General features: G+C 39.9%; 1 protein-coding gene across 17 annotated transcripts in view; it reads right to left on the bottom strand.

Annotated features, from left to right (window-relative positions):
- INPP4A (inositol polyphosphate-4-phosphatase type I A) overlaps window positions 1–11,742 on the bottom strand; it is a 79,417-nt gene that overhangs the window by 8,290 nt on the left and 59,385 nt on the right. For all 17 annotated transcript variants that reach the window (XM_033513557.1, XM_015623167.3, XM_015623228.3 and 14 more), the window contains 6 exons: window positions 10,724–10,847; window positions 9,738–9,864; window positions 9,221–9,361; window positions 7,748–7,845; window positions 5,068–5,180; window positions 4,567–4,721 (listed from right to left, as the gene is read on the bottom strand). In XM_033513557.1, coding sequence (XP_033369448.1) covers window positions 4,567–4,721; window positions 5,068–5,180; window positions 7,748–7,845; window positions 9,221–9,361; window positions 9,738–9,864; window positions 10,724–10,847 — 758 coding nt within the window. The remainder of the gene's footprint in view (window positions 1–4,566; window positions 4,722–5,067; window positions 5,181–7,747; window positions 7,846–9,220; window positions 9,362–9,737; window positions 9,865–10,723; window positions 10,848–11,742) is intronic.

The raw sequence follows: 11,742 nt of genomic DNA, 5'->3' as shown, positions 1-11,742 counted from the left end.
ACACAATCTGTAAGCCTGATGCTTTTAGTGCTTGTGCACTTGCTCCATCCATAACAAACCATCTATAAGCCTGATGGTTGTGTAGCAGGGTTATGTAAGCATCAGTGTCCTGCAAGAAATCAGATACACCCTGGAGGTAGTAAAAAAGAGCATTCAGATGCTGGTGACACATCAAGCCAAATGGAATTAGGTGGACAGGGAACTAAACCAACTGTATTTCTGATTTGGATTTGATCCAAATTGGTGATGAAGATGTTTGCACTCCTGGTGCCTACAGTGGACAAGGGCAGATTGAATCTGTGATGCCTACAAATCCCAATTATCCTTTGTAACAGAGGGGAGAGGGGAGAGGGGAGAGTGTGTGTGTGCGTCTGTGTGTGTGTCTGTGTGTGAGAGATCAGGAGAATCAGCCAGTGGAAACCTAGCGCTTACTGGAAAGTGGTGGATAAAGGCTCAATGAAAAAGTCTGGAGGAAGAAAAGTGTTTTAGAATATAGATAAAATGTAAAACAATGGGAAAGAAGGAAGGCTAAAAATGCTAAATTAGCATTATGAACATCACATGCCACATCTCCACCATTACAAATTAGTATCATGCTACTCAATTTTACATGAAGACGTATACACAGACACATATGGTGGGAATGGAGGCAAGAGCTGGAAAGTGCTTTCCTTGTCACTGTTGGCCCATGTAGATGCTTCCCTCCAAGGGGTGAAAAGTCACCTTTTGGAAATATCAAATATACCAAATTGTACAGTGTCTTAAATCAAAAGATTCATCAGCAGACTACCTCTAGGAGAGGACTAGGGTTAGGAGACACAGAAACTTCCCTTCTAATTTAGCTTGCATATGAGAATTCTCTCGGTGAGGAGAGGCTGGGGCTACCCATGCTGGACACTGCTGGTTCCAGCCAGCTTCAGTGACCCACTGCTGGCACAGCTGAGCCCTCAGCCATGCTGGTGCCTCGGAGAAGGAGTGTGTGAGAAAAGGCAAAGCACTGCATGGCAGTGAAGAGCGATGGGAAGAGATCTGAGAAAAAGCCCTATGAACAGAGTGAGGGAAGGAGAGGAGAAAGAGCTGAAGCAGTTTCCCTTGCAGTCATGGAGAGGAACATTGTAGCCATGGAGGACCCATAGAGCAGCAGATAAATATTTACTGGAGGAAACTGAAAACTATGGAGAACCCATGCAGGAGCAGGTTCATCCTGAAGGACTGCAGCCCACGGGAACCACCCACACTGGAGTGGAGGATAAGTGCAAGGAGGAAGGAGCAGGGGAGACCTATTATGGACTGACTGCAAATCCCTGTTCCACATCTGTTGTGCATTGCTCAGCATGGGGAAGAGGTAAAAGAGCTGAGAAAGAAGCAGTGGAATACTTTAGCTAAGGACAAGAAGGGAAATGGAGGGCAAGGTTTTTAATTTTCATCTTTATTTCTTAACATCTCCAGTCCCCTGGGAATAAATAAAAAAAATTGTCTTAGTCTGTTTTGTCAGTTCTGTACCAGTAACTGGCAAAGGATCTCACTGTCTTTATCTCAACCCATAAGCTTTTTCACATATTTTTCCCCCTGTCCTGTTGGAGGAAGGTAGTGAGCAGCTGAGTGGACATCTGCCACGTGGTCTAGCTCAACTCAATATGATTTTATTCTTAAAGCATATCGATCAGTGAAGAAATCCAACCAAGCTTTTTACTATAGCTGTTTAATTGCAGTAGTGGTCATACCCAAACATGACTCCTAGGACTTTATTATGTAATCTTTTCAGTCAGCACCATGGTGATTTTCTTCACCTCATTTCCAACTGCTTTTCAAGAGCCCCCATCAGAGATGGTTCTTTTCTGTTGCTAATGGCTTATGTTTCACCTTCCTAATTCCTTTAATGAAAATGAGCTGGGCTACTTGAAACATGTAAAGGATTTTGCTACCCAGGATGATCTTGACTGAAATTGCCCTAGAGCATATTCCCACAAAGAGCTCCACTGGGATTTCTGACAGGACAGGAACCTGGCAGGAAGGAGTGCAGGGAGTCAAAGATCTAGTGAGAAGCGTGGGCTGCAGATGGAACAGGCTACCTGAACCACCTGGACTTTGAATCTTGTTCTGCCTTTACTGGTCAGGTAGTCATGTCCTCTTAGCTTGGACTTGCAGACATGTCATCATGATTTTACTATTTGTGAGCTGGGAGTTACTGTGTGTTTGATTTAGGACTGGAAAAGCTGTAACTTATCTACAGAAAATCAGTTTATTCTAACAGTGTATTTGTTTCTAAGGTGAAAGCCACAAACTTGTATCTGTAAATTTCTACAAGAATCTAGAAGAACACTCCATGTTTCCTCCCTGATGTCCCTGCTCACTGAACACAATTATCACAGATACATAATTATCATAAGACTAGGAAAGAAGGGAAGTCCCTGAGGACAAGTAAGAGGGAACTAAGACCTCTGAAGAACAACATCACATGGGAGAAGATGATGCTTTCTTAATTTTTTCAAGAATGGTATAAGCAAGGACATTTTTCTTCTTTGGGAAGTTGTCAGTACAGAAGAGACTAAATACTTTGAGTCTCACAAATTACTTGTACTTCTTCCCTATCCTTCCAAATGCCTCAGAAACTTCAAAAGTCTTTAAGAACAAGCCAAACCTTCTTTTCCCAATAGTTAAATGAAAGATTCAAGTTAAAAGAACAAAACCCAAGTTTTCTGAATGCCTGGAAGCAATTTGGGTAAAATTTGCTACTCTTTCTTATCCTGTGTCTATCATCTAGGTCAGGTCAAACTGTTCAGGCTTGAATGAGATTTGGTGGAGTTGGACTCTTACATATTTGTTCCATAATCCTATCTCTCTCATTAAACTTTATTAATTCTGTGCCATTTTTCCTGAGTAGAATTGACAAATAATTTTAAAAACACAACCACCTATCACAAAGAGCAATAAGATGTGAGGAAGAGTGATGGGCTTGAAGAATGGTCTAATCTTGGTTTTCCTTCTAGTCTAGTCAGTATTTGTCCTGCACAATCTCTCTTAGTCAAAGATTTAACAGAAGAAACAGCCATGTCCTTCACCTGCCAGAGCAAGTCCCTGATGTTGGTAGAACACTCAAGCCAAAGGTTTTGATGAAATTTGCCCTCTTTCAATATTGCTGATAATGAAACACAAATAGTCAACACAAAGCAGTATTTTTCTTGGGTCAATATTTCATCTGATCCTGTGTTATATTAAATTGGTAGACTGAAGGACCAAATGTTATTATTAACCTCTCTCTCTATTGTCTCCATGATTGCATTAAAAAAAACCCAGTGACCCAGAAAAGAATTTGAAGAAAGTAACAAGATTCCCAGTATTTTTCCTAGTTGGGATTATTCTTATTAAATACACAACTAAGAAACTGTATAACAGTTTCAGATGCCTATGTCAACAAGCTCTGTAATTTAAATAAAGATATTTGAAAACCACTTAGTCCATTTTAAGTTAGTAAATTCTCATCCGCAAAGCTGTTTCAAGTTTTGTTTCTAATCTTTAGGTTAAGTAGTTTCTGAGTGCACTGTGTAGTGTACTAAATCTGTGACAATGTAGCAAAAAGTGCAGCAAAAAACTGAAAATAAAAAAGTTCAGTGCTATCCAACTAGATGCAGATATAAACCCACAAATTACTAGTGTAAGAGGCTGCAAGTGTGATTATATGAGACATTTTTCTTCTAGGTAACTGAAGAGTAAGAAAGGGTCAAACAGCAAAAACATACAGAAAGGATAAGAGAATTGAACACTCTAGAGAATTTGGTGAAAAGACACACAGTACAGTACATTCAATAAGAGTGAATGTTGAAAAACAGGACTGAACAGCATTGTTGAACTACATTGATAAAGACTAAAGCTAGATTTCTTATCCTTTCTTTTGGTATGTGACTTACGGAGTTTTCCAGCAGTGCTTGAAACAAGGCATTGAACAACAGTAAACAGATTTTATTATTTTTTTTAAGTACAGTACTTAATTCTGCAAACATCTCTGCTGCTTCAGAATACAGAACATCATTATATTGATATGACAACAGCACACTGACATGTTGTGATGAAATTTGATTGCTGTAGTGTGAAACACTCATACTGACATTTCACCCAGTGAGCAGTGTTTCACTGCTAAATACATGTGGCAAACCAGTGCAAACTGCAGGTGTCTGTGTTTCAAAGAACAAAAGACAGGTCATCCCTGAGTAATCTCCCTGATCTAGAACTAAGAAACCTAGTGCTATGACAGTTCAGGTAAAGCCATTAAACAACTTTCAAAAAAGCACCAGTTTCCTGTTCTGTAAGCTCAGCATTAACAGAAAACATATTTTTACATGCTTGTCTGAGAACTCCTCATTTTCTACTGAAAATTCAAGCCCATCTGATTTAAATCTGGTGAGAATCAGCTTTAGCATATGCAACTCGCATGCACGGGAGGGATGAATCTACAGTTTCCTGACTTCAGTTTATTTTTTTTTTCTTTTGATGGAAACAGAGACCACCACTCCTCTGCAGTTTGCATGGTTCCTTATCTAGGAATAAGTGATGTGGTCAAACTCTTACCTCCTCATACACTCCAGAGCCTGAGTGAAGACCTGTGGAGCCATTCCATGCTCATGCTGTAGGATCAAACACTGCTCCAGGGTGATGGACATGGCAGTCCTATCCTTGGCACTTTTACAGCTCGTAAATCGAACACCGTTAAGTCTGCGACATATCTAGAAATGAGACAGACAATCCATCACTCCTTCTACATGCATAACTTCCTGTCAGAAAACACCTGTACTCCCCCTTAGAGAGACACAAATGTTGTGTAGGGCTTTGATGTCAAAGTTTGGCATGTTTGAGAGAGCAGAACTTCATTGTATGAGTTGTGGGGAAAATTCTGATATGAAAAACACATTTTATCTCCTCATGATAGAGAAGGCCTAGCCTGGCAGCATTTCTAAGCTACATGCAATTAAAAGAAGAAATTCAAATGTATCAGTAATAAAAAAAGGGGCAAATACATATGCATACAGAAAATTAGGTGAACTATGCAGATATGCTTAGATGAATAAATACCTCAGCAGCTTGCCAAAGGATATCAACATTCTTGTTTTTCCTCGCATGTACATTTTGTCCCAGAAATCTTAACAGTTCAGGCAGGCACGTCTGACTACGAGATCGAGGTAGACCTATGAAACAAACAAAACCAACTCCACTTATTCATCTGTATTCAACAGATCTTTTACAAAGTGTTTCTATGTGCCTGTTGCAAACACATTTTTTTTAAACTAGAAAAATTATTCAAGTTCTGACTTAGTACCATCAACAAAACAAATTCAAGCTTAATTAAACTCAGTTGGAAATATAAATTCCAGTTATTTAAAACTTCAGGGACTCAGAATCTAATAGCAGCATAATAAGAGAATGAACAAAGGGAGCAAGATTGGTATAGGATTTTGGTTTGTGTGTGACAGAGGTGACAGGATCACACGCATGACTTCAGAGAAACTGAAAATATTTTATATTCTGCTCACATTTTCTCTTTTAAATTTGCAAGCTGGTCAGCTTTCAGTTACAAGAAACACCCACAGGACACCATATTGTCATGATCTGTTTATTAATATTTTACTAAGTGGAAATAAAGTAGTTGAAATTTTTCAGAGTACCTTCAGTACTCATCTTCTGTGTTCAAATTGCTGCACATCATCTCTTACATATGTAGCAAGATACTCCAGACCATCAATTACAAGTATTCAACGAGTTGTCTTTTTTGTCGTTTCTCTTTTTTTTTAATGGAATAACCATGGAGAACACCAACTAAAGTTGTGACTGAATAAATACAGAGGTATGCACTAGAAGAGATGACATTGTGACAAAAAGAATCCTACCTGAGTGACATATGAGGTTTTATTTTAGGCCTACTTCTCGTGGCAAATAGTATGGTAGACATGATCTCCTACAGGAAGGTGACCCACTGAGTAGAGGAGGGAAGGCCGTGGACAATATTTACCTGGACTTTAGCAAAGCTTTTAACGCTGCTTCCCACAGCATTCTCCTGGACTAACTGGCTACTTATGGCTTGGTGGGACATACTGTTCACTAGGTCAAAAACCCAACTGGATGGCCAGGCCCACAGAGTGCTGGTGAAGGGTGCTACATCCAGCTGGTGGCTGGTCACCAGTGTGGCTCCCCAGGACCCAATTCTGTAGTCAGTCCTGTTTGAAATCTTTATCAGTCTGGAGGAGAGGCTCCAGTGCACCCTCAGTCAGTGGCAAATGGAATTAAGCTGGGCAGGAGTGCTGATCTACTGGAGGTCAGGAAAGATCTACAGAGGGATCTGGACAGGCTGGATCAATCAGCCAAGGCCACTTTTATGGGGTTCAGCACAAGCAAGTGCCAGGTCTTGCCCTTGGGTCAAAACAACCCCAGGCAGTGCTACAGGCTGGGGACAGAGTGGCTTGGAAGCTTCTGGTAGAAAAGGACCTGGGGTGCTGGTCCACAGCAGCTGAACATGAGCCAGTGTGTGCCCAAGAAGGCCAATGGTGACCTGGCCTGGATCAGCAGTAGTGTGGCCAGCAGGAGCAGGGCAGGGATTGTCCCCCTGGACTCAGCACTGGGAAGGCCACACCTCAAGTGTTGTGTCCAGTTCTGGGCCACTCACTGAAGAAGGACATCGAGGTGCTGAAACTTCAATGGTGTCCAGAGAAGGGCAACAGAGCTGGTGAAGGGTGTGGAGCACAAGTCTTATGAGAAGCAGCTGAAGGAGCTGGGGCTGTTTAGACTGGAGGAAAGGAGGCTCAGGGGGACCTTATCGCTCTCTATGACCACCTGAAAGCCAGGGAGGGTCTTTCCCCAGGCAACCAGTGACAGAAAAAGAGAAAAAGGCCTCAAGCTGCACCAGGGGAGATTTAGATTGGATGTTGGGAAATATTTCTTCACTGAAAGGGTTGTCAAGCACTGGAACAGGCTGCTCAGGGAAGTGGTTGAGTCAGCATCCCTGGAGGTATTTAAAAAATGTAGAGAAGGGGCACTTGAGGAGATGGTTTAGGGGTGGACTTGGCAGTGCTGGGGAAACAGTTGAACTTAATGATCTTAAAGATACTTTCCAATCTAGACAATTCTACATTTCTATTCTATAATTAACAGTACTGTGACTGTCGTGGTCTGGTCTGCTTGAGCTCTACAGCTAGAAAGTAATACCTAGGTAAACAAAAAGAGGGCACAGGCCTCTTTCTAAAGACTAGGAGACCGAACAGAACAAGGACAAGGAGCTAGTGAAGATAAGACTAATTATTAATTTCTTAGAAATTCTGCAGAGTTTAGAATTAAGAACAAAGGAAAAACAAAGGGAAGTGACAGTTCCTAAAAACTGGCAGTTTCTCTCTCTGCAGGTTTTATCAAAAGTGCAGTGAGCGTACCAAAAACTGCACATAAAAGTACTGCTGCTAGAACATGTCTCTTTTACACCTTTACCTTACAACAATCTCACTGCCTAACTGCATAATTATACAGTACATAGTGCCACTTGGATGTAAAAGTAACCTTAAAAAGGAAAGTTAATCAGTCTGACCTTTAAACCTCTTGAATCCTCTCCAATTAGTACTTAAGTATTAAAACAGAGTTGTATCATTTCTTGGAGGTTACTAATGCTGGAGAATCATCAACATTTAGAAAACCAACATAGAGCAAACAAATGAAAAAATCAGCCTGAACTGTGCTATTCAAGCAAATTTGTCACTAATTACAAACTACTTACAATCATCAGGCAAAACTTCCTTGAACTGCTCAAAATACGAATTCAACCGCACTAAGCTTTCCATGTTAATTATTTCTTGCAGTGAGGTGTCTCCAAACCTTTAACAGATGAAAGAAACAATTAAGTCCAAGGTAAAATGTTTCTCTTTTTCTTTGAAACAACTACACTTGGCAACATGCCTGCCAAAAACCAGTTTAAAGATTCATCCCAGCAGTTCCATAACCATTCAAATGCCAGGTGAAGTGTAACAGAGAACTTTTGTAATGATTCATTACAGTGAAAGAAAATAGATGGGTATGAGGGGACAAAAGGGAAGGAAGGTGCAAGAAAAATCTTGTAGAAAATAGTATTTAATTAATTGCAATTACAGTTGCAATTTATTTCTCTGGCTTTCATGTCTCTCTTTCAATATTAAATTCCTACCTGCAAATTGTTTTATCTAAATTTAAACTTTTAATAGTGGATTTATTAGTTTAGTTCATAAACTAATAATAACAACCATAACATCAGTAGATAGGACTGAGAATGTTGACAGCAGATATGTAAATGAAAAATATGGATCTAGGACTAAGAAACCATGAATGCAATAAATATTGTCAACAACACCACGATTCATCTCATCTAAATATATCTACATACACAGATGTGCACAGAGTGCTGACATCTGTAACTGTGCTAGTCATCTTGGGCTTCCTTTGCAGGCAACAGAGGATAACAGCAATTGCTGGAATGCTTTTGTTAGACTTTTTCTCATTGTCCTCCACCACAGTGCACACTTCAGCCTGGTACCGAGGTTGCTGTCACAAAATGCATGTGCCTGCATTTTCACTGGAGTGCTCTGTTGGAGCAGTACTCTGTCAATGTACTCTTTATAGGATGTGGCCATAGCAGAGGGAATCTGCTGGCTCTTGCAGAACTGAACAGTTTTCCAAAAAAATATAATTACATAATTCTGTTTTTCAGCTTTACAACAGCAGTGTTGCATGACATAAATACTGCGAGGGTATGTTAAAACAGAGGTGCACCTTGCCCATTATCCTGAATTTTGACAGTGACCAGGAGAGGGAGTCACAGGAAGAGTGCAAAACCAAGACGGCAAATATACAGCAATATCCAGAATGATCTCAGCCTATAGTGATCTGTCACTCACAGAGGTCTTAAGTCACAAGGAGCACCTGTGTGCTAAATAGCCCATGATAGATCTCCCATTGTAAATTTTCCAGATTCACATCTGAACCACATAAACCCACACTACTCTCAAACCCATGAGGCAAGGAGCTTCATAAATATGTGGCACATAAAGAAAGACCTCCTTTTGTTTGGCATTTGGCAGATTCTTTTAGAACAGTGTTCCCATGTTCATGTATTGGAGAAACTGAGACACTGCTAGTTATGCCAGAGTGTAATTCCACAGTAGTGTAGTTTAATTGCTGAACTGCCAGTAAGGCTGAGCTTGGCTGACTGGATACCTACTTCTCTGCTAGGGTTTGCTGCTCATTGATTCCCACGTTGAAAAGAACAGGCTGAACCCTCAGTAACATTCCACTTTGAATCTCGCGTGGCAACAAATCAAACAAGGCGCTTGGCAGAGGAATCCTCACATTAAATCCATCACTGAAAAGAAATAAACAGCTGTTAGACATAAGGATCAAAAAGCTATGTTCCAAGAATGTGTTATTTATCTAAAGAGGGATAACACCTAGAACATAATATAACCATTAAAAAGCAACCATCAGTCAAAACTGACTCTAAGGAACTGCCAGAACTTGCTTCTAGTCAGAAAATCTAGTTCAAAAACAGCAGCAACCTGTAATGTTGCTTATATTGCTTATATCCTCACAGACATTCAAACCAGATCTGCCAATTTCCTGGCAATAGCTGATTTTGCTCTGCTCATTAATACTGCTCTTCTTATACAACTCGGATAGAAAAAGCCAAATTTTGGCATGCTCCCACTCATCCAGAATAAAGTATATTTATTGTTTTTTACCGATTTCCAGTGATGACTGGCAGCATGTCAGTAGATGTATTTGACGTAGCCTGAGTTACTTTAAAGGTTACATTCCTCAAGTCCATGATTCCCAAACTCATGTCCTCCAGCATTGCCAGCTCCTCACCTAAATCCAAGGGGAAAAAGTGAATTGTAATTACTTATTATGCACAACTTGCCTTTGTCAGTTTGATGACAAACACCAGGCCATCACCCCATGAAGAAGTTCCACAGATGAAACGGTGCTGCAGCCCAAACCTCCCCCATGACCTACAGAAAATGTCATGGCTGATTTTTTGAGTTCAGCAACTTTAGAAAACACCAGTTATCTGGAACAGTCCAGACTACTGATCTTTAAGTAGTTTATATGCTGATTTTCAAAGTTAGGTAAAGTTTGTAAGTACTTCTCAGCATTGTCAGAGCCATGATATATCCTTTGCACTGGAGCAGCTACAAGGTATTCTGGATTTATCTGGTAAAGCATTCCCTAACCAGCATCCAGACAGCTTTTGAGACACAGGAGTGAAACACTTCTGAGTGAAGTACTTTCCCTTTTTATATTCTCTCTTCAGTCTCACATTGTGCTTCAAGACTACAGAAGTTACAAGAAAATTCGAAGAGTGTATTTTGGGCACAGTTTTTTCCAGATTACCAGAATTTTCATCTAATTATTTTCTGAAAAAAAACCCAAAGACCACTGTGATACATTTTAGTCTTTCTTTAAGACTTTCTATTTCTACTTTGACATTCTGTTATAAAAGAAGTACACTTAAACTTTTAGAAGCAATACAAGTAAGTGTGAAGAAATTCATAGTTGTTAGATAATTAATTACTTAAACTATAATCTAGTTTTGCATTTGAGTTTTCAAAATCATTTTGTAGCTGAGCTGCAGATTGTCTCAAACACTCAGATCCTGCTGCAGTCAATTTAATGCAGAATTTGCTGACTCAACAGATAATCCCACCCCCTGGCCCCATGCCTTTACCATAAGTGCTCAGCAGGCTCTCAAACTGTGCCAGCAAGCCAATGGTGTAGAGCTGTCTTAGAAATCCATCATCATGCAGGCAGTTCCTCAGTTTGATAATGAAACCACAAATGAGAGCCGTCAGCTGTGAGAGAGGAAACAGACAAGAATGAAATGATTCAGAATAAAAATGGTTCTTTAGCCCCAAACAAAAATGATAGCATGTATAAGAGGTGCAGTAAAATCTGTCAAACAGATGCTCTTTTCCCTTAAACATCTTCTTTTCCTTGCAGCTGAAGACAACCAATCAATGAAGACCCAAAACATTCATAAAATCCGATTCAGGGCACGCCACATTCTTCTCACAAGCTGTCTCAAAATGGGGCTGCTGTAGATCTCACACCCTTTTGTTTTCTGAACACAATCACTTGTGGTAGGGTCTACAAATTATGAATTACAGAAGTTGCTCTTTAGAGAATTGTTTTTGTTTTAGACAGAAAAGCAATACGGCTAGTTCCAGGCCAAGAATTTTAATAGAATGAATGAATTACTGTTTTTCAAAAATGACATTTGAGAAAGCTTAAAAATGCAGAATCTGTTTGCATTATGCAGATTTAAACTCTGGTGTTACGAGATATTCAGAACAAGATCCTGAAGATCTAGTATTAAGGTCAGTACTATTAGCCAATATTAATTCTAGTCTTAATTCACTGTCAACAAAGGAATCTCCCAGGCATGTAAACCATATACTATGTACACAGGTGTATGACTTTGTCATAGAATTAAACAGAAGAGAATAAAGTTCCGATCCTGATGGGTAAACATATTCAAAGAATTGAATTTAAGAATTATCTGCATTATGAGGTGGTTTGATATAGGAAAATTCCCTGATTTTATCTCTATGAGATCACAGAATCAAAGAATCATTAAGGCTGGATAACACCTCCAAGATCACCAAGTCCAACCCAGCACCATGACCATGTATACCTCTAAACCATGTCCTCAATTGCCATATCCACACATTTGTTGAACACTTCAGG

The sequence above is a fragment of the Parus major genome, chromosome 1 (genome assembly GCF_001522545.3).
Source record: "Parus major isolate Abel chromosome 1, Parus_major1.1, whole genome shotgun sequence".
In the NCBI taxonomy this organism is placed as follows: Eukaryota; Metazoa; Chordata; class Aves; order Passeriformes; family Paridae; genus Parus; species Parus major.
This window is presented reverse-complemented; position numbering and strand designations above follow the sequence as displayed.